General features: G+C 45.0%; 1 protein-coding gene across 1 annotated transcript in view; it reads left to right on the top strand.

Annotated features, from left to right (window-relative positions):
- DSCAM (DS cell adhesion molecule) overlaps positions 1-24,606 on the top strand; it is a gene marked incomplete at its 5' end in the record, with an annotated part of 740,232 nt that overhangs the window by 697,152 nt on the left and 18,474 nt on the right. The window contains 4 exons of the mRNA XM_065875917.1: positions 4,521-4,551; positions 11,405-11,520; positions 14,924-15,073; positions 23,543-23,740. Coding sequence (XP_065731989.1) covers positions 4,521-4,551; positions 11,405-11,520; positions 14,924-15,073; positions 23,543-23,740 — 495 coding nt within the window. The remainder of the gene's footprint in view (positions 1-4,520; positions 4,552-11,404; positions 11,521-14,923; positions 15,074-23,542; positions 23,741-24,606) is intronic.

Below are 24,606 nucleotides of genomic sequence, written 5' to 3'. Positions count from 1 at the left end.
GATGACTTGAGATGATGTTCTCATCTTAACAGATGGCAGGTAGCAGAAGAAGGACTCAACATCTGTCTTACTTTGATGTGAACCAAGAGGAGAACTATTCAGACCAGAAAATGTGGGACAAGAATTATAAAAAAGGAAGAAAGGGAGAGAGGAAGGGGGAGGGGGATTAAGAGAAAGGAAGGGGGGTGTAAGGGAGGGAAAAAAGAGGGAAGGAGAGAGGAAGGGAAGAAAGGAAGGATGGAAGTGGGGAAGGAAGGAAGGAGGGAAAGAAGGAAGGGAGAGAGGGAGGAAGGAAGGAAGGAGGGAGGGAAGGAAGGAAGGGGGAAATGTCTTTCATAAAAGAGAGACCCAAGTAAGGAATTATCTAGAAATTATGCCACCTGAGGAGTGGTCAAGAAAATTAGAGAATTCAACCTAGAAAAGACAACACTGAAGCCGAGCTACTTGGGGCGTGGCACTACCTGGAAATATTCGAATGGTTTTTTCAACGTTTCCAGAAGGTGCCGTTGTTATATCCAGATAGAAATTACACCAAGGGATTTCAACACAAGAAAAGGAAGGTGTCTCTCGTGATTAATTGTATCCTCAGGAAAAATTGTATGTGGCTTTACTGTTCCAGTGACTGGGCTGAGCCTGGAGATAAGGGCAAAAGGGCCAATAGAGAGACAATATGAAAACAGGAAGTTACAATGAAAGGCTGTGCTGAACAGATGCAGAGAGGTTAGACGGTGCAGATGTCCTTGGAAGCCCAGGGAACCAGAACACCAGCTTCACCCGCCGGGCTTGGGAGGGTGTACAGAGCAAGTCACGTCTGTCTGGAGGGGTGGGGACAAAGCACCATCTCCAAGGGCCTCAGAGGAACAAAGTCACGGGGGTCTCGGCAGAAAATGCAAGAGCAGGAAACTCAGAGACAGGGTTGGTGGACCGAAGTCAGAGGCGACCGAGCTGGAAAGACCGCTGAGGCCAGCATGGGCGGCTGGTACCCTGAGCTGAGGATTCCTGTTGGTAGGGAGGTTCCTTTGAGAGTTTCAGAGCACAGATGCAACCCAGTGAGGGCTGTGTTTCAAATCCATCCTTCCTGCAGTGGGGATGTTTCAGATCCTTCCTGCAGTGGGGATGTCACTTAGAGGGCTGAGTCTGGAGCTGGGGAGACCAGAGAAGGAGCTGCTGACGAGGAAATGAGAATTGAACTGAGGAGAGAGAAAAGAGCCAGAGTCCCGGGGAGATGTGTTGAGTGGGGAGCCATCAACAGACGTGGGAGGCAGGTCAGCAGTGGGAAGAGAGGTCGTGCAGCAAGGGCATCGCTCCATCCCTGGAGCATCCAGCTGCTTGGCTCATTTTAACCTCTGTCCAAGGCGCTGTGGAAGGGATTCAGACATTTATTATGAGGCTGATTTGGAAAGTCTGTAATGCTCTTAAGATACCATGATTCCGTGACTTTAAATAGATTATCTTAACTTATCCCAGATTCCCTTCTCACCCCTGAACAGAAGTGTGTCCAAAATTCCATCTCTCTTTCCCCTCTCCGTGTATAAACAGAAGACTCTGAGCCCATCTCAGCCATGACATATCTCCCAGCTGGACACTGGATTCCAAATCTGTCCCCCAACTTAACGTTAATATGTCAAAGGACTCAATATGTTTGAAGCCAAACATCTCAGCCTGCGCCCAAATTGCTGCTTCCAAGTCCTTCTAGACAACTGTTTCTGTCCCTTGTGTTACCATATACCCAGCCCTGCATATCCCAAATCTTGCCATTTCCCTGGACTCCCCACGGTCCCTCTGCCTGTCCCCTCCACACGCAGTAGGTCCTTGATTCTTGTAGATGCCCCCTGTCTACTATCATGTCAACCACGCCCCGCCACCAGGCCCCTGCCCCCAGCCCCCCATCCTGGGCACTCTGCATTGTCTGATTAATGCTGTTTATGGAACCTGTACCCACTGGCCACCACCTCTGCCCTCCTTCCTCCACTTCCCCCCTTGCTTGGCCCAGGTAAAAGCTTCCAGATTATGGTCAGTGATGCAAAGTTGCATTTTCTTAGCTCCTGACCATCTTGACCATCCGCATTCCCCACCACCCCTAGAAACTTCTCTCTGTAGTCAAACTGACCGACTCCTTGCTTCCTGAAGGAGCTCAGAATTCCAACACAAGTTAATTCTGTGCCCTGGAGCACTCTTCCCATTAAAGTCCACGCTTTCTTTAAGGTGGGCAGTCTTCCATCCTTTCTGACTCACCCGGCCTGACACAGCGGCCTCCAGGGTGTGTCCTCAGTCAGCTGGCATGAGACGTCTGCTCCTCTGTGTGTTCCTAAGGATACGACATGTATCCCCCTCTATGTATAAAGGACTTCGAGGACAGTGGTTAAAAAGAGTTTGAACCAACAGACATTGGTTATGATTTCCTGCTCAGCTGCAGCAAATGACTGAATGTATCCGGATCCCAGTTTCCTGGTTTCCGAAGGAGGTCACAGTAATTCCCAGGCACAGACTGATATTAAGGGGACATGGGCAAGCAGTCCTAAAGTAACCGGTGCAATCCAGATTCCTAGCATGTGCTTAATTGTGACCGCAGTCCACTCGGTCCCACTCCCCAGAAGACATTCACGCCTGGTCCTTGATGCCAACTGTGCTATCCAGACCCCATCACTGTGCTTAAAACTCCACCAGCTCTCAGCTTCCTCAAAGGGGAACTCACAGAAGAAGTGAGTTTCCATGAATATAATGTTTCTCACAATTTAAGATGAATCAGAAGGAGGAAATAGTAGCTAAGACAGAAAGGGAAAGGGATCCACTGTAAGATGATAAGCATAGGGAAGGGTAGACCAAAACGGCTTTGGGCACCTAAATATGTGGATGCAGATGCCTGCTAATTGTAGACGTGGAAAATCTGCAGTTAGAGCACGTCAGTACTGGAGGGACCTCTGTCCTCACTCATTGGATGCTGCCATCCCTTGGTGCATTGATAGAAAAAAATAATCATAGAAGAGAAAACTGTGATGACTAACTTCAGAAATAGAAAAAGAACGATGATTATGGCAGAACAAGGAACGCAGGTCCATTCTGAAGATGTTCGAGTAGGAGTTTCCTTCAGGTTGTGAGCTGAAGTACAGTGTTTTACTCTTTGGAAATCTTTCCTCTTTTTTAGAGTATTGAACTAGCCACTGCTTGGTTGTTACATAGAACTAATTAATCCCAAGCTTCTGGCATTTTATATATGTGTATATGTATATTTACTTTGTAAGTGTTAAATCATTCAGGAAGAGAAGAAGCTCATCATATTTACTTTGTCTTTGCAGATAAATATAAAGCCATGAGCTGAGAAATTAGATGCCGTTTTGCTTTCTTTGCTTTGCCACGTGGGTGGGATAAAGGGAGCTATTCCATTTCCCAGACAGAACCCATCTGTGCGCAAAGCCGGGGCCTCGCTGCGAGGTGGGAACTGGCATGGCTGACTTGAAAAGCTGAGCTTTGACTCATGGGGTGCCTGCCCACGTGTGGCTCTTCCTGTGACAGTCCACACCTCCCAATTACAGCACTCTGCTCCCTGAAATAAAAGCGACTGCATTCAATTGTTAGCCCCCAAAGATGAAAATGCTCCAACAAATGCATCGCTTCACTGGCACTCACACAGACAGCTGAATCCATTTCCAGAAAATTCTGTTCATTGAACACTTAACATCAAGGCTTTTTAGAGAGCAATGAAAGAAAATCATAAAGAAGGGCTTTGTGTTCTAAGAAAGGAAACATTCATTTTTGTCAGGTAAGGTGTGTAAAAAGAACAAATTATATTTTAAGGGAAATTAGAATTTCAAACCAATGCCATCAAAAAGGTTAAAAAAAATTACATCATTTTTAGGCAGGATTTCTTTTGTCAGGGGTGGTAACCAGATCTTGGTAAATAATGTCTTCAGAGAAAAGAAATAAAGAAAAGCTTTCTTTCTGTGTTTGAAATAAACATCTAAGTTTCCAGACACAGTGATATGCTGTTTATACAATTCTTTGATCAACCAAAGGGATGCGTAGCTCTGTAATAATGACTTTTTTAAGTGATCATAAGCTTTTTCATTTTGATAACAAAAAGAGTAGAATTTGTACTACATAATGAATTACTTTCAAGGTGTTAATGTTCTGACTTTTGAAAGTAAAATTGGGTTTTTGGAAAATGGCAAATGAAGAGGTTGTAATATAACCTTTAGCAGATCTGAGTATTTTTGTACCTATCTTTTTATGCTACCTTTATGCATATATGTGTATACATATATATGTATATATATATGTGTGTGTGTGTGTGTGTGTGTGTGTGTGTGTGTGTGTGTGTGTGTGTGTGGTGTGTGTGTGTATGTCTCATTTAGAACAGACAAGGGATCCATAAAAGTTTAGGTTATTAGCAATGATTTCGATATACAATTACATTTAAAAATGGTTATTGTCATCTGATTCTGTAGAATATTTGTCACAAATGCTTAAGTGAATGTTAATGAGTTGTTTATCTTATACTAATATCAGCTTTCTTTCCCCAGATGCAAAGAGTTTAGCTGAAATGCTCATGAGGTAAGAACAAGACCTAGCAGCCCAAATATCATGTTGAAAAGAACTTGCTTTTATGATTTCTTTTTCTTAATGACAGTCTGAAATTGATAACCCATTCTTCACTTGACATATAATTTTCATTCCAGGAAACTAAATATCCATGTAATGCTTGGTTAGAGACATAGATACCAAATAATATGCAGTTATGCACACCACAGGTAGTTTTCTTGTTGGCTGGACTCAACCAATAGAACACTTCCCATTAACCCGAGAATAATGAGGAGCATTTGAAGTAAGTAGCTTTGGTTTTGCTTTCACCAAATATGCCACTTTGAGGTCAAGCTTCCTTCCTAACAGTTAGCCAGGTGAAAGGGAATCCATGAAAGGGAATGGGTTCAAAATTGATGGCCTGATCAAGGAAGATTCTCCTTGCCTTCAGCTCCCGCTGCCCCTTTAGCACCCCTCCACCAGAGCACCCACCACCTTCTGCTGCAAATATCTATTCAGTCTGGTCTTGGAAGTCACAGGCTATTTCATCACCATGTTAGGAGAAACCAGCACTATAGTTGCCCCACTCATAACTGTTGAGTAGGTGAATGACTAGGGGTAGTAGAATAAGTAAGTGCGTGTTCACAACTGTACAAGACACCCCAACCTTTGCACTTTATATTGTAATGATTAAACCAAAAGTAAAAAGAGGATAATCAGAGTCTAGGAACCAGATAAGAAAAATGTCAGGGAATTTCCTGGCGGTCCAGGGGTTAGGACTCAGCGCTTTCACTGCCAAGGCCTGGGGTTGGATCCCTGGTTGGGGAGCTAAGATCCCGCAAGCCGCAAGGCGTGGCCAAAAAGAAAAATGTCAGGGACCCTGATGGTGACCTTGACGTTGTCATTTTAGGATGACTCACGTAGGAGATAAAAGAGATGGAGTATAGGGTCTCTTCCCATCCCCTACAGCACCACAGTTGGCTTTAACTTCCTCCCTCACCTTTGCATATCAGAGTAGTACTTTATTGTTATTCACAAAGAGTCCTCTCCCATATCACCAGTATGTGTGAAGACCTAAGACACAGGTTGAATACCGTTGGCTCATGGATTACATTTCCCACAGATGTCTTTGTTTGTCCATACTGTGTTTTAAGACAGTGTGAACTGTTGGTAACAGATATGAAGGAATCAAGAATGACTCTGAAATATTTGGTGTGAGCAATTAGATAAACATTGGTGCCATTTGCCAAGATTAGGAAGATAGATGCAGGGTATGGACTTTTTCTTTTTGTAGGGCAGAGGAAGGGGATGTGGATCAGAAAGAAAAGGCTTGTAAGGGGGCTTCCCTGGTGGCGCAGTGGTTGAGAGTCCGCCTGCCGATGCAGGGGACGTGGGTTCGTGTCCCGGTCCGGGAGGATCCCACATGCCGCGGAGCGGCTGGGCCCGTGAGCCATGGCCGCTGAGCCTGCGCGTCCGGAGCCTGTGCTCTGCAACGGGAGAGGCCACAGTAGTGAGAGGCCCGCGTACCGCAAAAAAAAAAAAAAAAAAAGGCTTGTAAGGGTCATGTTGGGGATGCTTTTTAAGCCTCCAATGAAGGTGTCAGATAGCTGGTAGCAGGAATCTGGAGCCCAGAGTAGAGCTCAGAGATGCAAATGGTCTGTAAAATGTCTCCATCTATCTAATCCCGTCACACTAGATTAAACGTACATGAGAAGATTATGAAAAGCTATATGAAATGCCTTGAATCCGTGCTCTTGTGCAAGTCTGTACTTGTTTGCTAGTGGTCACATAGAAGGCAGCCAGACACATGTGCGCTTGTATTGAACAAATCAGACAAAAATATCTGGGACGCAAATAAGCCAGAGTCATTCGATTTATAATAATTACCTATCTAATAAAGTAAATTTTCTAATGTAGTCTTAAAAATATGAAATTGCTGATGTCCTTTAAAAATCAAGACATTTCATAGAAAACTGTGGCTTTCTGACTTCTCCTGAAAGTGTTCTGCCACACGGGGCACAGCCTCGACGATCACGGGTATCTGGACCTGCGCTCGATGCCCCCTCTAGACTGGGTGTAACCTGCTCGGCCCAGGGGCCCCCGTTCCTGTATCCACCCAGGTCCACCTCCCTGATTTGTACCCCAGCCTGGTTCCTGCAGCTGCGTGTCCTCCCAGATAGCTTCTGGCCACTTCCTTCGTGCACTCCCGGATCATCAATCATGCCTCTACCCAAAGCCTGTGACTCTGGGGTCCGTGTTTCCTGACATGTTCAGCATTTGTTTCGTTAGGGTGATATGGTATTAGCTTCTCTGCTGCCTTCCCTCCCTCTTGTCATGAACCCCAGGCAAGACATCAGAAAGCATCTTCTTCCTTCTTTGTTAATAGGGCAGTTACTGTGGTGGAAAGACCACCTATTGATAAGAGCGGGAATCAGAATGCTATTTGCAGTTGCCAACATGAAATTGGGAACATTAAAACTAGTAATTACTCCCACTTAAGGTGTTTAAGGTGCTTTGCTCCAAAGGATGAAAGTGACTGAAAAGGAACAGAATTTCCAAGCTCCTCAAATATAGGTGAATTTTTATGGGATTAATTTAGAAGAGAAAGCAATGTTTTTATTCATGAAAGGTCAGTTCGATCTAAGTTTGGCAGGTTAACAGACTAAGCAACAAAACACCTTGTCCCCTACCTGGTCAGGTTAGGGCCAAGTACATCCCAGATGTAGCCCAGGAAGTCTAGGCAAGTCAGACCCTTCGGTACAGAGAAGCCCCATGGAACTGCTGTTCCTGATCTTGCTCACTGGTCTCTCTGGGAAGGTGAGGACTGAGCAGGCTGGGACATAGAATCACGAACTTATATTCTAGGCCTAATACTGCCACCGGCTGGCTTTGTGGTTTGGGGGGTACAGTAAGGTCCCCAACATACGAACGAGTTCCGTTCCGAGAGCGCGTGTGTAACTCCAATTTGCTTGTAAGTCCAGCAAAGTTAGCCTAGGGACCCAACTAACAGCATCGGCTCTATAGTACTGTACTGTAACAGGTTTATGATACCTTTCACACAAATAATACACAAAAACAAACACAAAAAAATAAAGAAAACGTTTCTAATCTTACAGTACCTCGAAAAGTACAGTAGTACAATACAACAGCTGGCATCCAGGGGCTGGCACCGAGTGAACAGGCAAGAAGAGTTACTGGCTGGAGGAGGGAGAGGAGGTGGGAGATGGTAGAGCAGAAGGGTCGTCAGCAACAGGAGACGGAGGGCAGGCTGCAATGTCACTCACGCCTGACGTTGACGGCGCTCACGTTCACATCTTTGAAAGTTCGCAACTTGAAGGTTCATATGTTGGAGGCTTACTGTACATCCTTTTCTCTCCCTGTGCCCTGTTTTCCTTATCTAAAAACAGCAATTGGAAATTGCTCCTAGCTTTATCACCCCATGATCTGGGTGAATATAACATTTATTGTCCACCCAAGCTCCTCAAGGAAAGATCTGTGTGTTTCGGTGAGATTAGCTGTCCCGGGGCCAGACGGGCAGGTGCAACTGCAGGACAAACACAGACAACCTGGAGCGCCCCCACCCCCCCGGGGTCCCCCACAGGCTGCCACTCCCATCGCTGGGCCTCATGCTTCGGGACACTCATCCATCTCACCCAAGCAAGTCACCTCGCAGAGGAGAGAGAAGATAGACTTCATCCACCATGCTCAGATAGAAAGGGTTTTCCTTTTATACGATTAGGCAAGAAAACATTTTTTTTTAAATATACCATACTTCTCAGAGGTGAGACCGGCTTGCTGTAACGTACTAAACAACACATGGTTAATGTCCAAGGACCACTATTAGTAAGGAAGCTAGTTGTGAGCAGTGAAGGGTTCAGACTGAGAGATCAAGTTAATGTAACTTTTTGATGTTTATATTTTTATACACATAGTAAAAAAGAAAAATGCCCATCCAGCTGTTACAACGAGACATATCCTGATATCCTTACAGTTATTTTGTACTTACAGGATGCTTCGTATTACATTTTGGGGAGGAAGGGGGATGGTATGCAGAAATCGTCATTAGTTTGGGTTTTTTTCCCCCAAATCTTAAGGAAATATTGATTTTAAAGTGTTGTAGCAACTGCACATAATTTATTGGCTGAGCCCAGAAACACCATCCACTGTGAACCAGGGTCAGCTCTCTGTCATTTTAATCAGACAACCAGATGGCAAATGGATGGTGGATGATTATATTTCAATAATAACCAATATATTAAGCATGATCCTATATCATATAAAAGATGCAATTTTGCTTCCACAGTGAAAACATTCAGAATCTTTTTCCAGGTTACAAATGAGGTTTCTTTAAATAGCTTTTTTCTTTTTTTTTTTGAAGGTTTGCTGCTGTTCTAATAGCCAATTATTATAGTTTGGGGGAATCGACTTCCATGTAACAAGAGATTATAAAATACAGCAGCACAGATTCAGATAAAGAAACAATTTCCTTGGGCCCCAATAACCCTTTTAGATTGAGAAAAGTGTTACTGCCCCCAAAGCAAAGGCTCTAGGAGGTGTGACTCAGCTCCCATTGTGCCCAAACATTATTCATTCAACAACCTGCAACAAATATTAATTGAGCACCTACTTTGGTTATATACCGTTCCACGTTTCAGGGTATACAGGGGACAGAAGAGACGAAAGTATCCTTTGAGGAGCTTAGAGTCCATTGGCAGAGACGGCTAATAAATAACTCACTTAAACATATGCCAGGGAGTTTTAAGTTTTGAGGAGACAAGACTAAATGGAGAATGGGGAGTCCCCACAGCAGAACTCCACTGGCTCCTCTGAAAAGATGTCGGGGGGGACAGCCACAGGAGCATTGCGTTGGGGGAGTGTGTCCTAAGCAAAGGAAACAGCAAGTGCAAAGAGAGGGAAGAAAAATAAGCCCCTGAATCTCAAGGTTTGTGGGGCAACTTTCTCGCCTTCCAGCTGCAGGGCTTGCAGCTTAGTCCTGCGAGGAGGGGCATTTACCTCCAGCTTGGATCGTCCCCGTTCACAAAGTTTAATCATATTCTAAGTCTTTGTGTCCATCGCCATGGAGCACAGCAGTGATGTCACTTGCTTCCTGTGTCAACCTGACAGCAGACCCCTTGCTGTTAAGTATAGCTGCGCAGGGTTCCTCGCTGTTCATTGAGCAGCTGTGGGCTCTGCCCCATAACTATTCATGATGAGCAGAGGGAACTAGCTCACGCTTCTATTTTTGATGCAAGGACAAACTCGGGTCCCTAGTGAAGTTTCGAAACAGATCTTTCAGATATTCACAGAGGAGTAGTTCCCCATATGTTTTTGTGGAAATAGAGCCTGTCTGACGTAACTGCAGCTCCCCAAGCCACCAACGCTCTTCATTTTATGCAAGGATCTGAATCTTTGCTTTAAACACACACACACACACACACACACACACACACAGACACACAGACACACACAAACAAAGTAAGAACTTGGTTAAGTAAATAATTTAAAAACATTTATAGACCATGTAAAAAATTCAGGCCAAAACGTTTGAATTTGGGCTCTGCGTAATTAGCATGGTCTAGCTACATAACCCAGTTACTTATCTGCAGAGCAAGAAATCTGGTTCAAGATCAAGGCCTAGGTAGAGCTGCTGCACTTTTCAAAGGCTGCCATTTCCGTGAGCTGTTTTGTTTACACTCAGGAAAGGGCCATTGGAAAATACTCAGAATATTAACATGGACCTCTGAATGCAAACATTTAAACAGCTTCTTGAGTGAACTTGACCTTCAGATTATTAACACTCATCAACCACATGGTTCAAGCGTGGATGCATCCTCATGGATGAGGAAGCTCTGAGCTCCCTGGTGAAGGCTTGCTTGGAGCAAAAGGCATTTGAGATTTTAGTGTGGATACACCTTTATTGTTCTCCATTACATATAATTAACACTGAGCGTGCCAGGCTCCGCAAATCTTTCTCAAAACAGACTTTGGCAGTTAATGAGCTAGACTTAAGGATGCCGTAGATTATCACATTGATTAACTTATCTGAAGGCCTGCTGCTTCCTGGAAGGTGTTTCAGAAAATATTCTTAAATATTAAATATTCTTAAATCTACTCAATTCTTATAATCCTGTAAAGATTGAACAACCATTTTTCTAACGTGCATTGCAAATTAAAGCTTTTATCGACTTTTTTGTATTTTTGTCCAACATGCAGATTTTTTTTTTTTTTTTTTTTGCTGTGAGCTGAAACTGAATTTGATTGTACCATGCAGTTTTACTACCTATTTCCATTTACTTTTAGGAGACAGCTCACTCTAAGAGTAATTTTCTGGTACACAAATTTTGAGATAAATTCTTATAGTAATTGCTTTTTTTCTATTCTAAAATGTAATTGGGTTCGGAAAACTAAACTAATGTCAGGGAAGCTAACAAGGTTTATGATTTGTTACTAGAACAAAAATAAAATGACTCCAGGTATAATACAAATCTGTTAGTAAAACCCCATCCAGTGAATGACCAGTACACATGTTTTCTCCCTTACCATCATTGGAATATCTCATGTCTGACAAGTGAAAATGTTGATTTAAGAATGTTTTTTTGTGTGTGTGTTTCATTCGGCTTTTAGACAAGAAATAGGAAAGTCCAAAGTTTCTATTGATAGATGCAGAACCACTCTTTATTGACAGTTGGTATTTTCTGAACCTCACAACTGACCGCTGAAATTTAATATTAATAAATATCATTTGAATGAAGGAAAAAAAATCTATCTGGTGTGTCTTCCCCTCCCCTCCCCACATAATTAGATAATAAGTTGGTGTACAAGCACATGTTGGCCTAGGGTAACACTGAACTGAATTTGTTAATGCATCCCTCTTTTTTATTCCCAGTAAGAATACCCGGACTTCAGACACGTTGAGCAAGCAACAGCAAACCCTGAGGATGCACATTGACATACCCAGGGCTCAGCTTTTGATTGAAGAGAGAGACACAATGGAGACCATTGGTAAGGTGTCCTGTTTGCTGCCTTACACAATGTGGCTGCCACAGCCATGCCTTCTCAGCCCAAACCCTGAGCCATGGGAAATATTAGACATGGGGACATCTTGAATGCTACATGAGCAAAGAAGTTAGAAGGTAGACAACTGTTATTGAGGAGAATAATAAGTACCAGCAAATATGGGGGAAATGAACTTATGTAAACCACAGAGTTCACCTGAGAGAACCCCAACTCTGTCCCAAGTTGGGTCTCTCCTGGAGAGTCTCTTGGTACCACCCCAAAGAACCAACATTTATAATCAAGCAAACCGAGAAGGGCTGTACACTAAGACCCCGTCTTGGAAATCCACTTTATGAGCTCCTCCTCAACTCCAATAAGGCCTTTATTAAAGAAAAATTTAAAATTCTACAAATGTCTTTGCAAAGGACATCTTTCTCCACCCCCTGGCACCTCATAAAAATCCTTCACAGGGCTCTGGAAAAGTCCCAGCTCCCCTGTTTCACGATCGCAAAAGACACCCGGAGAGCTTCAGTGGCCTGTCCACCCAGAACCCAGGTGTCCTGACTCCTTCCAGCCTCTTTCCACTCGAAGTCCGCTGTCCACACTGCCTGTCTAGATGGTTCTATTTATTCCAGAATCAGAGACTTTGTATTTCCACTGCAGTAATGATCAGAAGAATAGCTAACATTTATTAAGAGTGCTCTAAAGTTCACATACTTTTATAAGCATTGTATGTGGATTATTTAACTTACGCCTCCCAAACAACATAGGAAAAAGATTCTACTTGGGAACTGGGACGTCGAAAGGTTCTGTAGCTTGCAGGTCACACAGACAGGAGCAAAACCAGGGCAGGTCCCCCACCTGGCCACCGATTTCACCTTTGGTGACTGGGCGTCCCCTTCTTCCGTATCAACAGGCTACTTCCCAGAACTCCTCACCTTAGAAGTATGGCTGGACCCCCCAGTACTCATGGAAACAGACTCTGAGGCAGGTTTCCTAGACTGCCACTCTTTGAACTTCACTCTGTGTCTGTTCCGGAAGATGTTTGCTGGCACTTGGTCCCAGGACAACCCTTCCCTGTGGTTTGGCTAAAAGCACCCAACTCCTGGCATGTACCCTCCATACCTCCTGCCAATTAGGCAGTGATGAGTGGCCAGATCGGCAGGACACCTCCATTGCCCCTTGTCCCTGCCCTGCTTTTATGGTCTTTTAATAGAACAGTGGGGATGTCTGACCTAATGGCTCCTAAATTCTAAGACCTGGGCTGCCCGTGCAGGATTCAAGTTTGGTTCAGGCATAACAGTACTTAGCACAGCTTGGTCATGTCCAATGTGACCTTCGATCAACCAACTTCAGTTAAATACTACCATGTTGTATGAGGGCTCACTACTCATCCTGAAATACACAAGATTTAATTAGCTGCCTCACCTCAGGGCAAGGCACCCTGTTTTGTTTCTCATTACCTTTTCTAGTGTATCTGGAATCTCTTTTATTCAACCCAGTGAATTGGGCACTAAAACTAAGATTTCCTTTGAAACATCTGTTCCAAAATCAAATTGTAATTCCTATGACCTTATAATACAGTTACACATTTGCTAAATGTTCTCACCAGACTTGTTAATAACTCTGCCTACAGCTGTTAAAACAGGTCTCTAGGCGGATCCTGGGAGTGGTGTATTACCTCCCAGTAGCTAGTCACTGCTGACCAAACACCAGAGGAAGGTCTGCCCGTCATTTCCGTAGATAATAACGACCCTTAGCCAGAGATATAGCACATTCCTTCAGGATCATTCATCACCAAGAGTCGTTTACCTCCCGGTGGTGCCTGACAGTTGGTCGATGGCATCTTCTAATTATTGGGGAAGTAGAGACATGATGCTTTAAAACGCTCTGGGCTCTGCCTACAAGAATCCAATACGGGAGAGCCATTAATTTCTAGCCAGAATGGATGGTCAACCTCACAAACTGACAGGCACCCGAAATGTCCCATAAAACTGGAAACCCAGCCCCACAGGTACTCTGGCGTGTTCTCAGCGGGGCTACATGATAGAAACCACAATGGATGAAAGCGAATGTATGTCGGGTCTCTGATACCAGGTCCAATTATAAGAACCCACCTCTGTGGAAAGGCCGCCTTATTCGAGGGTGGAGGGACAGATGTAGGGCGGGACCCCCAAGCCGAGCCCAGGCTCCCACCGTGGCACCGATCTGGGCTGTACGGGTGTCAGCAGACCTCCTGGCAGTCCTTCCTCTTTTTCTCGGCCCAGAAATTTTATTCTGACTTCAAGAGGTTTTCCTTTCCTGCCAGAGCCTGAGTAATTGGATTTTGTAAGGTTCTTTCTGTTCAGAGCCTTTTTTGGGCACAGCAGTCTAGCTGTGTTGTTTATGACTTTCGCATTACCGTTCAGTGTCAAGCCCGCTGCAGTGTGGTCCCAGCCGACTGATAAACTCATACGAACATCACCCCAGCCTGCAGTGCTTGAAAATGTATGAAAAACTCCATATACCCTAACGAAAGTTTCCCTTGGAGTCAAAAAGTTCTTAGGAAAGTGTGAAAAGTATCACAAGAAAGTAATGAAAATCTGAGACAGCCAAATAATGACACACAGCCCGACTGACCGCTCCTTCCTCAAAGGCTTAAAATGCTCTGCATTCATCTGCACCCAGGCTTCCCTAACCTTCAAGTGCCCTGTGCCAGTAGGTCCTGGGAAGTCTGACAAGTGAGTCATTTTGAGAAGTCAATTTACAGAATGCCCTAGAGTCACTGAAGCTCAGGAGAGTTGGGAAGGAAAGACATATATATCTCAGAACAGTTAAAATCAAGGAATCAAGTTAAAATCAAGTCTACTCTGAAGACTCGCCCTTCTCTTCTCCTCCCCCTATGCCCCATCTTGAACATTTGCCATCTTCCATATGAGAGGTGACCCTGGGATAGATGACCGCAGGGCAGTTTTTCTTGTTCCTCAAAGAGAGCTTATTTGAAATGGCAGCCTCAACCCTGGGCGATGCTGACATGGCTGGTGGTGTCTCGGGTGAGCTTTTAACAAACACATAAACCCCAAACTCTATTAAATGGACAGCCACCCAGCCGTCCTCCCCAGATCAATGTGTGCTTAATGAGAAGAAGCCAAGCCCCAGGAGAGAGGGGAGACCCTTCTCTGCGGTCGTTCTCTTTAAGTCATGCTCCTAAGTCAACCCCTAAGGATAATCTACTTTTTTTCATTCTGGAGTAATTCTAATACAGTGGTTGAATATTTTGGGTTTCTTTCTCTTTTTTTTTTGCTGGATGAGATGAGGTTGTTACTGTTGCCATTAGCAATAATGCAAGTACCGAGGAGAGAGGCGGCCAGGGAGTCACTGAACAGGGGGTATAACTGTCCCTGGCTTCCTGTATCCTGCTATTCTGCAGACGATCGCTCCACGGTCCTGTTGACGGATGCTGACTTCGGAGAGGCAGCGAAACAAAAGTCCCTGACGGTGACACACACGGTCCATTACCAGTCAGTGTCGCAGGCCACCGGGCCCTTGGTGGATGTTTCCGACGCTCGGCCGGGAACGAGTGAGTGGTCACACATCGCTTAAACTCTGTGGGTGTTACCAGTGCTGAGAATGCATTCGTGCTCCCTGGCCATGCAATAGAATGTGGGGCTTCTCAGCTCTGTGCCTAAGAAGCAAGTAGGGATGATGACATCTTTGATTGGGACGTTGACTTTGTATTGTTTGATCTGAGCTGTTATTAAAATCGTATCGGTTGAAGCCAATAACTCTTGGTATTGGTTTACTAAGGAAGTGTTAGAAATTTCAGGTCCAGGTATTTATTTTGTTTTATTTAGACAACACAGGAAAAGAAGTTAGTTAATCTTAGTGAGTATCTCCTCTGTGCCAGGACTGGGATAGAAAGGTGATATCAGTTTTTGTGATCTTTGCAACGGCCCTGTCAGGTACCTACTTATACAGTAGATATTACAGCTCCCATTTTACTGATGAGGAAACAAATCTCAGAGAAGTTAGGGAAACAGCCCAAAGTTGCACGCGTACTATGTAGTGAAACCAAGATTCAGCTGTGGGTCTGTCTGTCCTCCGAGCTTATGCTTTTCTCCTGAACCTCACGATTTGAGAAGAATATACTTCTGCTTAATCTGGGGATTCTGTTTGGTTTAGTTATTAAGATTTGGATCCGTATTATATGGAAATTAATTACTGGGATGAAATTAAATACCCTAATATGTACCTAGAGCTTATTAATTAGATATTCTTATTCCTTCATAATTTAGATTTTTCCTAAGTCTCTTTAAAGACTGAGAAATTGATGTCCGGATTATTATCTTTTTGGAAGTTTTGATGCTAGCTTTTAAATCATTAATCACTCTCTTTGAAAACATTTTTACATTCTTGAGTAGAGTGCTATAATTAGAAAAATAAATATTATGCTTATAGCTGTTCTTTAGAATGTCTGCCTTGGAAGGCATTTGTGAAATGCACTGAAGCTTCCTGAAGCAAACTGGATGATTCCTAAGTAGCATTGTACTATGTAGGAAAACGGTGCTAGCGGTTACTGAAATTCATCAGAAGAGTCGTTTGCAGGAACATTCTGAAGGAATCTTTTATTCCTCCCTTCTGTGTAACCTCACGTCCTTCCTTCTCTGATGACATTAGCACATTCTGAAGACACGAACGGGACACGAGTGAGGATTAGCTTTGCGAAGGAGTGCACAGAACTAAGACCTTTGCTCTTAGAAGGTGCTCCCGGGTCCTTGACATCCTCTCCAGCTATGGGCTTCTCCATCATGATCTGCCTGGGCCTGCTCCTGGCTACTTCAGGACATGGCGCTGATGGCTTTCCGAGCCACTTATGGCTATTAAACCCGGGAAAGATTACAGACCCAGGGGACTTCTGTCAGTGGATCCTTGACCTCAGCAGGCCTTTGTCCCCATCAGAGTGGAAGTTAATGGAGACCTTAACAGCAGGATAGGAAAGAGGCAGAGGAAACAGGACAGACGCCCCAGGGAGTGGCTCCCCATCTTCTGTGTGCATCAGAATTACCCAGGGTACCTGTTTAAAATACTCGTTCCAGGCTTCCACCCCCAGGGATTCAGATCCACTTGGTGTATTGCGGGACCTGGGAATCTGCATTATAACAGCCATCTGGGGTGATTCTGTTGCTGGTTGCCTGGACCCCTCATTGAGAAACACTCCCCCAAGTGTTAGGCGTGTGTCACATAGAGCCTGGGAGGAGGTGTCCACAGTAGCGCAGCCTTGCAGGAGCCCTCAAACCTACCGGGCTCATCGCACAGCAGGTGAAAAGAGTCTGCACTTCCAGCTCCCTGCCAATGCTCAGCTGGCAGAGAGATGCACAAAGGCTAGCCGTAAACAGTCAAGGCCGGACAGGAGGCAGTGAAACTAAAGCACGGGGAAGCTTCTAGCTGCCGGGTCAGCCCCAGAACAAGGGAAGGCTGATTTGATGGTTTTCAGAATATCCACAGAGACATGCATCTACGTCACAGGCCGAAGCTCTAACGAGTGAGAGGTGAGTGTCTCTCACTCACCTTAGGCAGGAGGCTGGCGGAAGGGATGTGTCGGCCTCCCTCTCTCATGGCCTCATGGCTCTGACAGTGTAGGCACAGTTGGGAAGCTTTAAGAATTCCTTCATTCAGACTCAGAAGTATTCATGAAGGTGTTACTTCACATATGGCCAGTGCCCAGGGTTGGGGTACCTCGAAAGGTGCAAAAAGACATTCACTTCATCTGAGTGGAGGAAGTCAAACGTGAAACAAGGAGCGAAAGCGTTGTTTATCAGTAAGTACGAAGGACAAATAGAACAGAATGATGAGCTGGTGAGTCGGCCAGGGGCGTGGGGCTGCTTCCGTGTGAGGCTTGGGGAAGACCTCCACTGAGTCCCAGGCAGGAGTCAGTCGGCCTGCCAGACAGAAGGAACGGTACGGGAAAGACTCTAAAGCACGTTGGGGACAGAAATGGGACCTGAATGGGGACAGGGAAGGCGGATAGGACGAGCCAGAGACACAGCCAGACTGGTTTTTCAGGCCTCACAGGCTAGTGTCACACGTCTGCAACCCGTTCTGAGGGTGTTGGGATGCTCGCCCAGGGGTTGCCTGATGATCAGATCCCACAGAAACCAAACCGCTACAGCTTCTGGAAAGACGCTTCTTTCATTGGTGATGAACTTCATTGAATAGTGTTTACAAACACTTGGAAAATCTACACAAATTCATTCCTCAGTCTCTAGTTCCAAAAAAATAGAATTATTCATTTAGCATCTGCAGAACGTTCTCCATTAGTAAAGATTTGGGGATCATTTTTTTTTTAATTGGAGTATAGTTGCTTTACAATGTTGTGTTGGTTTCTGCTGTACAATGAAGTGAATCAGCTATATGTGTACATACATCCCCTCCCTCTAGGACCTCCCTCCGTACCCCTATCCCCCCCACGTAGGTCATCACAGAGCACGGAGCTGAGCTCCCTGTGCTATACAGCAGGTTCCCTCTAGCTATCTATTTTACACATGGTAGTGTATATATGTCAAACCTAATCTCCCAGTTCATGCCACTCTTCCCTTCCCCTACTGTGTCCACATGTCCGTTCTCTACGTCTGCATCTCAATTCCTGCCCTGCAAATAGGCTCATCTGTACCATTTTTCTAGATTCCACATATATGCATTCATATACAATATTTGTCTTTCTCTTTCTGACTTACTTCACTCTGTATGACAGACTCTAGGTCCATCCACATCTCTACAAATGACAGAATTTTGTTCCTTTTTATGGCTGAGTAATATTCCATTGTGATCATTTTGTTGTATTAAATATTTCTCCAAAACCACATTACGAGGGATTAAAGGCATTGCATTTTTTTTATTTGGAAGTAGAAATGGTGGGTGTCTCACCCCCCAGCAGATCAGCACAGGAGTCCAAAGCCTTGAGCTTGCTGCAGCCCAGTCCTCTGCTTGCTTCTTGTACCCAGAGCTTGTCACCTGGGCCCAGGTGTTACACCTGCATCCCCTCAGTCCCCTGGGGCAGGTTCCTCTCACTGCAGTCTGGCGTATTTGTAGAGATTGGTTTATAGCCTATTTCCTCAACTACCAAAGACATTCTTGTTCTATTCTAATTTTGTTGTTATTGTAGGAAACTTTTATTTTTAAGAAGAACATCTAAAATACGTTGCTCGCACATGAACATGACTGTTCTGCAGAAGTTATGTTTCTAAGCATTGCATTAGTTTGCCAAAGAGTTGCAACAAATTCTTATTACAAGGACGGGAGAATTCGCAATGATTTGCTCTATCTCTCTTTCAAGATGTGAAAACACATACCATGGCTGTGTCCACATCTCTGTTCACGTCCCCATCTCTCCCGTGGGTTAGGACACACTTGGAAGCTGGGTCTCTGTTCACGCGGGTCTGCCCAGCTGCTGCCAGAGGGTCCAACACACAGTAGACCTTCAGTAAATACATTTAGATACTGAGCCACCGTATGTATACTTATGTCAGAAGTTTTGAAATCAGAGTAACGGGGATGGAAAAGAAACGATGTTTAGTATTTTCAGCAGGAGTCGGGCAACCAGTTTCTTTCCTCTCTTTGTTCTCCCTTTCCTGAGACATCTGATCAGCTGTGTGTCTGTATCGCCTCACCCAGTTAGAAGTGTTTCTTTCCACATGTACACAGTCAGCCCCGGGATGTTGCAGAAACTTACCAATGAGGTCATCACCTTGGAGAACTTAAACCAACCTTTTTACTTACAAAATGTGCAAGGGTACAAAGACATGTGAAGTGATCAGTGTTAGATTTAACCCGGGTTTGTTTTGTCATGTTTACCTGAACGTCATCCATCCATCATCATTTATTCATTCCTGCAAAAAGCATTCACCACGCAGGGCTGGACTGGAAAACAAATAGGACACCGTTCCCATCCTTACCGGTTACTACCAGTGGGCACCTTTCTGCATCACTGGCATTCTCCAGCATCTAGTTTTATGATTTTTCATGGCTTTTTTCCTGTCAAACTCTCGAAAGTGAGTTTCCAGCCTTCCTGGTCAACCCATCAAATCTCCCGTCACCATCTTCATTAAACAGGACACACTGCATCCCATGTCAAGTGTTTGTCACTCAGGAGTCATGGGCTAAGCCCCAGGTTGATTGATGCCTCCCACGTGCCTGTTGTTCTGTAGCTCGTTAATGTCACACATGTCTCACAACAGCACTGATGGTGGGCAAGGTCGTCACCCACCAGTCCCAGAGAGGAAAGCAACGGGCACACCAGTGAGGTCACAGCCCGCGAGTAGTAAAGCTGGACCAAAGTAAGAGACACTCACCCCGAAGCCCCACTCTCAACCCCTCCACACTCCTCTAAGAAGAGATGATGCTTCTGTAAGGACTGCTGGGGACAAAATAGACTTCACATATATATTAAATAAGAAGAGCTTACAAGACGGATTGAATCTTTCTTGTTGAGACTTTGAAAAACACGCACACTCTATTACCCGGGACGGTACTCAAAACACTGCTGGAAAATACCTGATGGCAGTGAAGAGAGTCCGGTGTGTGATAAGCCCTTGATAAATATTTGTTCATTGAATGATAGGAATGTTCAGGCTCCCCGTTTCACCCTGTCTGTGAGACAGCTGGTAAGTTCATCGTGCAAAGCCAAGGCCTCAGTATCTGTAAGATATGAAAACCGGCAGCAGGGAATGAAAGCCGATTATATACATGGCATGTTTTATGACCTTATTATCCACCAAATCCTCTCATCCCAAGTTCAGGATAATTAAAATAATTTGATTCAATGAGCGAAAGCTTAATTCAGGTTCAGACCCAATGCTGAAAGGCCAATAATTATTTATATCACTTACCCCTAATTCATTTGTTGTTTAGCAAGCATAATGCCTCATCACTAGATTTTATTTATATTAGGATGCTGGGGACCCAAATAAAATACTTTCCATGCAGGGACCGTAAACCCCAACATTTATTTGGTTAATAGATTAACTAGGAAGGTCTACGAAGGAGGCCACTGAGTGGAATCCAAGTAAAATTTTTATTTTAGCTGCTATCTCAGAAACTATGCTACAGAAAAGTTCAATTCAGGTACCAAACAGCTCCAAAAACCTGATTATTAAAAAATGTGTCAACTCCTGAGTAGTCTACCTACAAGGACAATTTTGCTTGTAGAATGCTTGCTTAGAACAGAATGAAGTGCATTTCAAGGAAAGTAATATCATGACCTATATTCCCAATATTATCAGGCCACTGGTAAAGCTGTCCTCATCTAGGAAAAAAACAAAAAAAGAGGGGGTGGGGAATAATGAACAAAGTTAACTTGAAAAGACTTCTGGCTTGAATAGTGCCACTTGACCATGGAACTCTCCAGATAGGGTCATCTCAGTAGGAAAAGGGGCTATGGAGGGGGGCAAGGTCTCTGCCCCACAGTTGGTGGGTGAGCTTGACAGGAGGAAACACAGGTGAGGGTTTGGGGAGTTGAGGAAATTGTGTCCCGGAAGTGATAGTATCAAACTGACCCCCTCTTCCACAAGCATCCAGGCCAGGAGTAAAACTGATCCACAGCTGGACTTACAGGAAACTTAAGGAAGAATTAAAATAAGAACCCTCAAAACTTACGTAAGGGACTGGGTAATTTTCTGGAAAAGATTCATTAGTATTTAAATAACAAGCTCCACTCTTTAAGCTCCACTTATCACATCCACAGTGCCTGGAAGACATTTAGCCTCCTACCCAGGAGAATGCTTTTCTATCTCTTTAAGGATCTCTTTCCTAGCATTTCAGCAGAGAAACCCAATTATCATTTATACCTTGCTGTCCAGAGAGCTTGGCTCTCCAGCATAACTCATTTACATTCTAATCAAGGCCGTGAAGAACCTTCCAGTAAAGTCTTCCGTGGAATTTTGCAAGTAACGGATGAAATGAGGCTGAAAATCAATGCCCCCGAGAATTATGCACCAAGACAGAGCATTTTGATGACCCAGGAAATCTTAATAGGTATCGACTGAGCTGCCATCATTAGGCTTTTCTCTCCAGCATTGTAGAGTGATGGATTAGGTTCAAAGTCCGATAACTAGAAACTGGCAAAAAGGAAAATCCTCCAATTTAAAAAGAAAGTCATTTCACCACTTTCAAGTGTCGGGTCCCATGACCCTGCCTAGAATCATAAATGAGCTAGTGTCATGCAGATACAGCACCAGGACTCCTAGGTGTCAAGGGTGAGGACACGCATGGCCAAGTAATGGGCAATCTTGGACTGACAGGTGGGGTCTTGGGCTCCGTTTCTGCCACTTAGTAGCTGTGTCACTTCTCCTCCCTGAGCTCCCATTGTGTCAGCCATAAAGCCGCCCTGAGCTATGTGTATTCATCCAGGGAAGTCTGTGTGCCGGGGATCACAGCGGGCTCTGTGGGATGATTGGAGGATGAACGCCCTTGCCCCTGTCCTGCAGAGACTTGCAGGTTCAGGAGAGCACATAAGTGAGTCGGTGTCATCAGGCCACAGGTTGTCCCTCTCAGTTCTGTTCCTGCCAAACTGTTCCATTAGTGATAAGCAGTTAGTACAGACTGCTGTGTTTAGAAGTGGCCAGATCATTTTCGAAATATTACTGCACAAAGTTCCTCTTTGAAAAGCAGAGAATTCAAAAATGGAAAAGGACCTTATGTTGCCTTCAGGCTGGAGCCCCAGAAGAATCATTCCAGGTAACTGAGCCTCTCCCCTTTTCCACAGAATTCTAGAAAAGGGAACATTGCCAACTCCAGTGTCCAATGTTCTGTACTGTTGGAACATGTTTTTTGTTAGCTAAGAGTTGAGCTAAGAACTCAGTCCACCCCCTTGACCTCTTGCCTCTGTTTCCAAATTTAGAGACAATGAAACCCATCTGGCTCCATCCAGTGTGTCCATAAACCTCTATGTTTCTGAAGATGGGAGACCTGTGACATCCAGATATGCGATGACCCTTTGTTCTCCACATTGAATAACCCAAGTCTTGGTCACAGTTCAGACAGTTCCATTGAAGAGATGCTACCATGTGCAAAGGGATAAAAAAGTGTTCAGACATAAGGGGATCTTCCCTCTTCCCTCTGCTCTGAGGACTTGCAACTTAGTTGATGAACAAAAGTCATACTCGAGGCAGTGAGTGAATACGAGACAACAGTCTATACAGGAGACAGCTGCTTGCTTTCCTGGGTCTGCTATAACGGTGTGCCACAAACTGGGTGGCTTAAAAGAACTGAAATTTATTTTCTCACAGTTCCGCTAGCTAGAAGTCCAAACTCAAGCTGTCCTCAGGGCCATGCCCCCTGTGAAGCCTGTAGGGGAGGACCCTTCCTCGCCTCTTCCTAGTTTCTGGTGGTGGCCTCCGGACTCCTTGGCCCAGCTGCAGCCCTCCAGTCTCTGCTTCCATAGCCCCACGGGGCTCTCCCCTCCTTGTCTGTCTCCTCATCTTGCTACGATACCAGTCATGTTGGATCCAGGGCCCACCCTACTCCAGTCTGACCTCATCTGGACTAATTACACCTGCAGTGACCCTATTTCCAAATAAGACCAATCTGAGGTTCTGCGGTTAGGATGTGGACATATCTTTTCTGCAGGGGACACAATTCAACCTGTAACAACACCTTGAGGTAACACTGTAGAAAGGAAGCCACATTAGAGTGTATTTGGCTGAATTCTCTCCTTTTACAGAAGGTGGTGATTCTCAGGAAGTTTAAGTGATACAAGGTGGGGTCATGAAACTATTAAGATCCAAAAGCAAGACCCAAGTCCATTTGGAGTCCTGAGTCCAAATCTGATATTCTTCCCCAATAGGGCTTGTTTAAGTGCTGAAGTATCACCTGAATGTTTCAGACCATAGAGGAGAGGAAGCCAGTACTCTGGGCAGGGGTAGTCAGGGAGAGCTTCCTGGAGGCATGAGCCCTGCTGAGTGGATCATAGGGCTGGGTCGGGAGAACCCCACTCAACACCATGATCACGGCTGACCACCCTCCTAGACACAAACCTTGTTCTGGTTCTTCTCAGATCCCACCACCAGGAGGAACGCGAAGGCTGGGCCCACAGCGAGAAACCGGTACGCCAGCCAGTGGACCCTCAACAGACCCCACCCCACCGTTTCAACACACACCCTCACCACTGACTGGAGGCTGCCAACACCCAGGGCTGCGGGGTCCATGGACAAGGAGAGTGACAGTTACAGCGTCAGCCCCTCCCAAGACACAGGTAGGGCCTGCGTGCCTCCTTCTCTATCCCGGGACAAGTAGGGCCCACACCCTGGGCTTCAGGGCCCCACCTGTTCCCTTTCAAGGTCAATTTCAAATTGCTAGACCATTTACCTAACAGGTACCGATACAGCTGTACTGCATTGACCGTGTCTAGCGTCCAGTGAATTCCGCAAAGCAGAGCCAAAGGAGTCTAGTTTGCAGGCATCCCGGATCTCAGACTCACACTGTTCCCTCTCCTTTTCCTTCCTGCCCTGCCGAGAGAGACATAGAAATTTCTAAATGTTCTCCCTCAAGATTACAGTCATCCTGATTACACTCTGAGGGCATCTCACCCACTACTATCTCCAGGATTAAGACATTGCACTTGAAGTTACATGACAAGGTCATAGCACCCTCTATAGGGAACACGGCAGACCCGTTTGACAATTAAACAGGGGTTGATTATAAGGTAAGCCATTCCTACCGTACCATCCACCACCAAGATCTCACTCTGCAGAGAAGACGGAGCCTAAGAATAGCACTGGTGCCCACCCCACCAGTCTAAAAGTTTGAAAAGAAATGATATCTAAACTTAATAGCTGTAGGAGATTTTAACACTCATTTTCTTTTGTGCTGGATGATATGCTTCAAAAATAGTCTCAAAGGCGGCGTGTCACCATGTACGTTTATTCTTATGGCAGTTACTCCTCTTACAAGAACCTCAGCGTTCCACAGAGGTGACTTCAGAACTTTTGAGTGGGTTTAAAATGCAGAGAGTCCTCTACCCAAGATGCTCCTTTTATGGTTCTAGAGGTTTCCTGGTCCCCGTAAAGGGTGGCACACACAAAGCTGAGTCCCAGGGTCAGAAGTCATTCGGCCTAGTGA

The sequence above is a fragment of the Phocoena phocoena genome, chromosome 4, assembly GCF_963924675.1.
Source record: "Phocoena phocoena chromosome 4, mPhoPho1.1, whole genome shotgun sequence".
Lineage (NCBI taxonomy): Eukaryota > Metazoa > Chordata > Mammalia > Artiodactyla > Phocoenidae > Phocoena > Phocoena phocoena.
The sequence above is the reverse complement of the archived record's forward strand: the minus strand, read 5'-3'. Positions and strand labels throughout refer to the sequence as shown.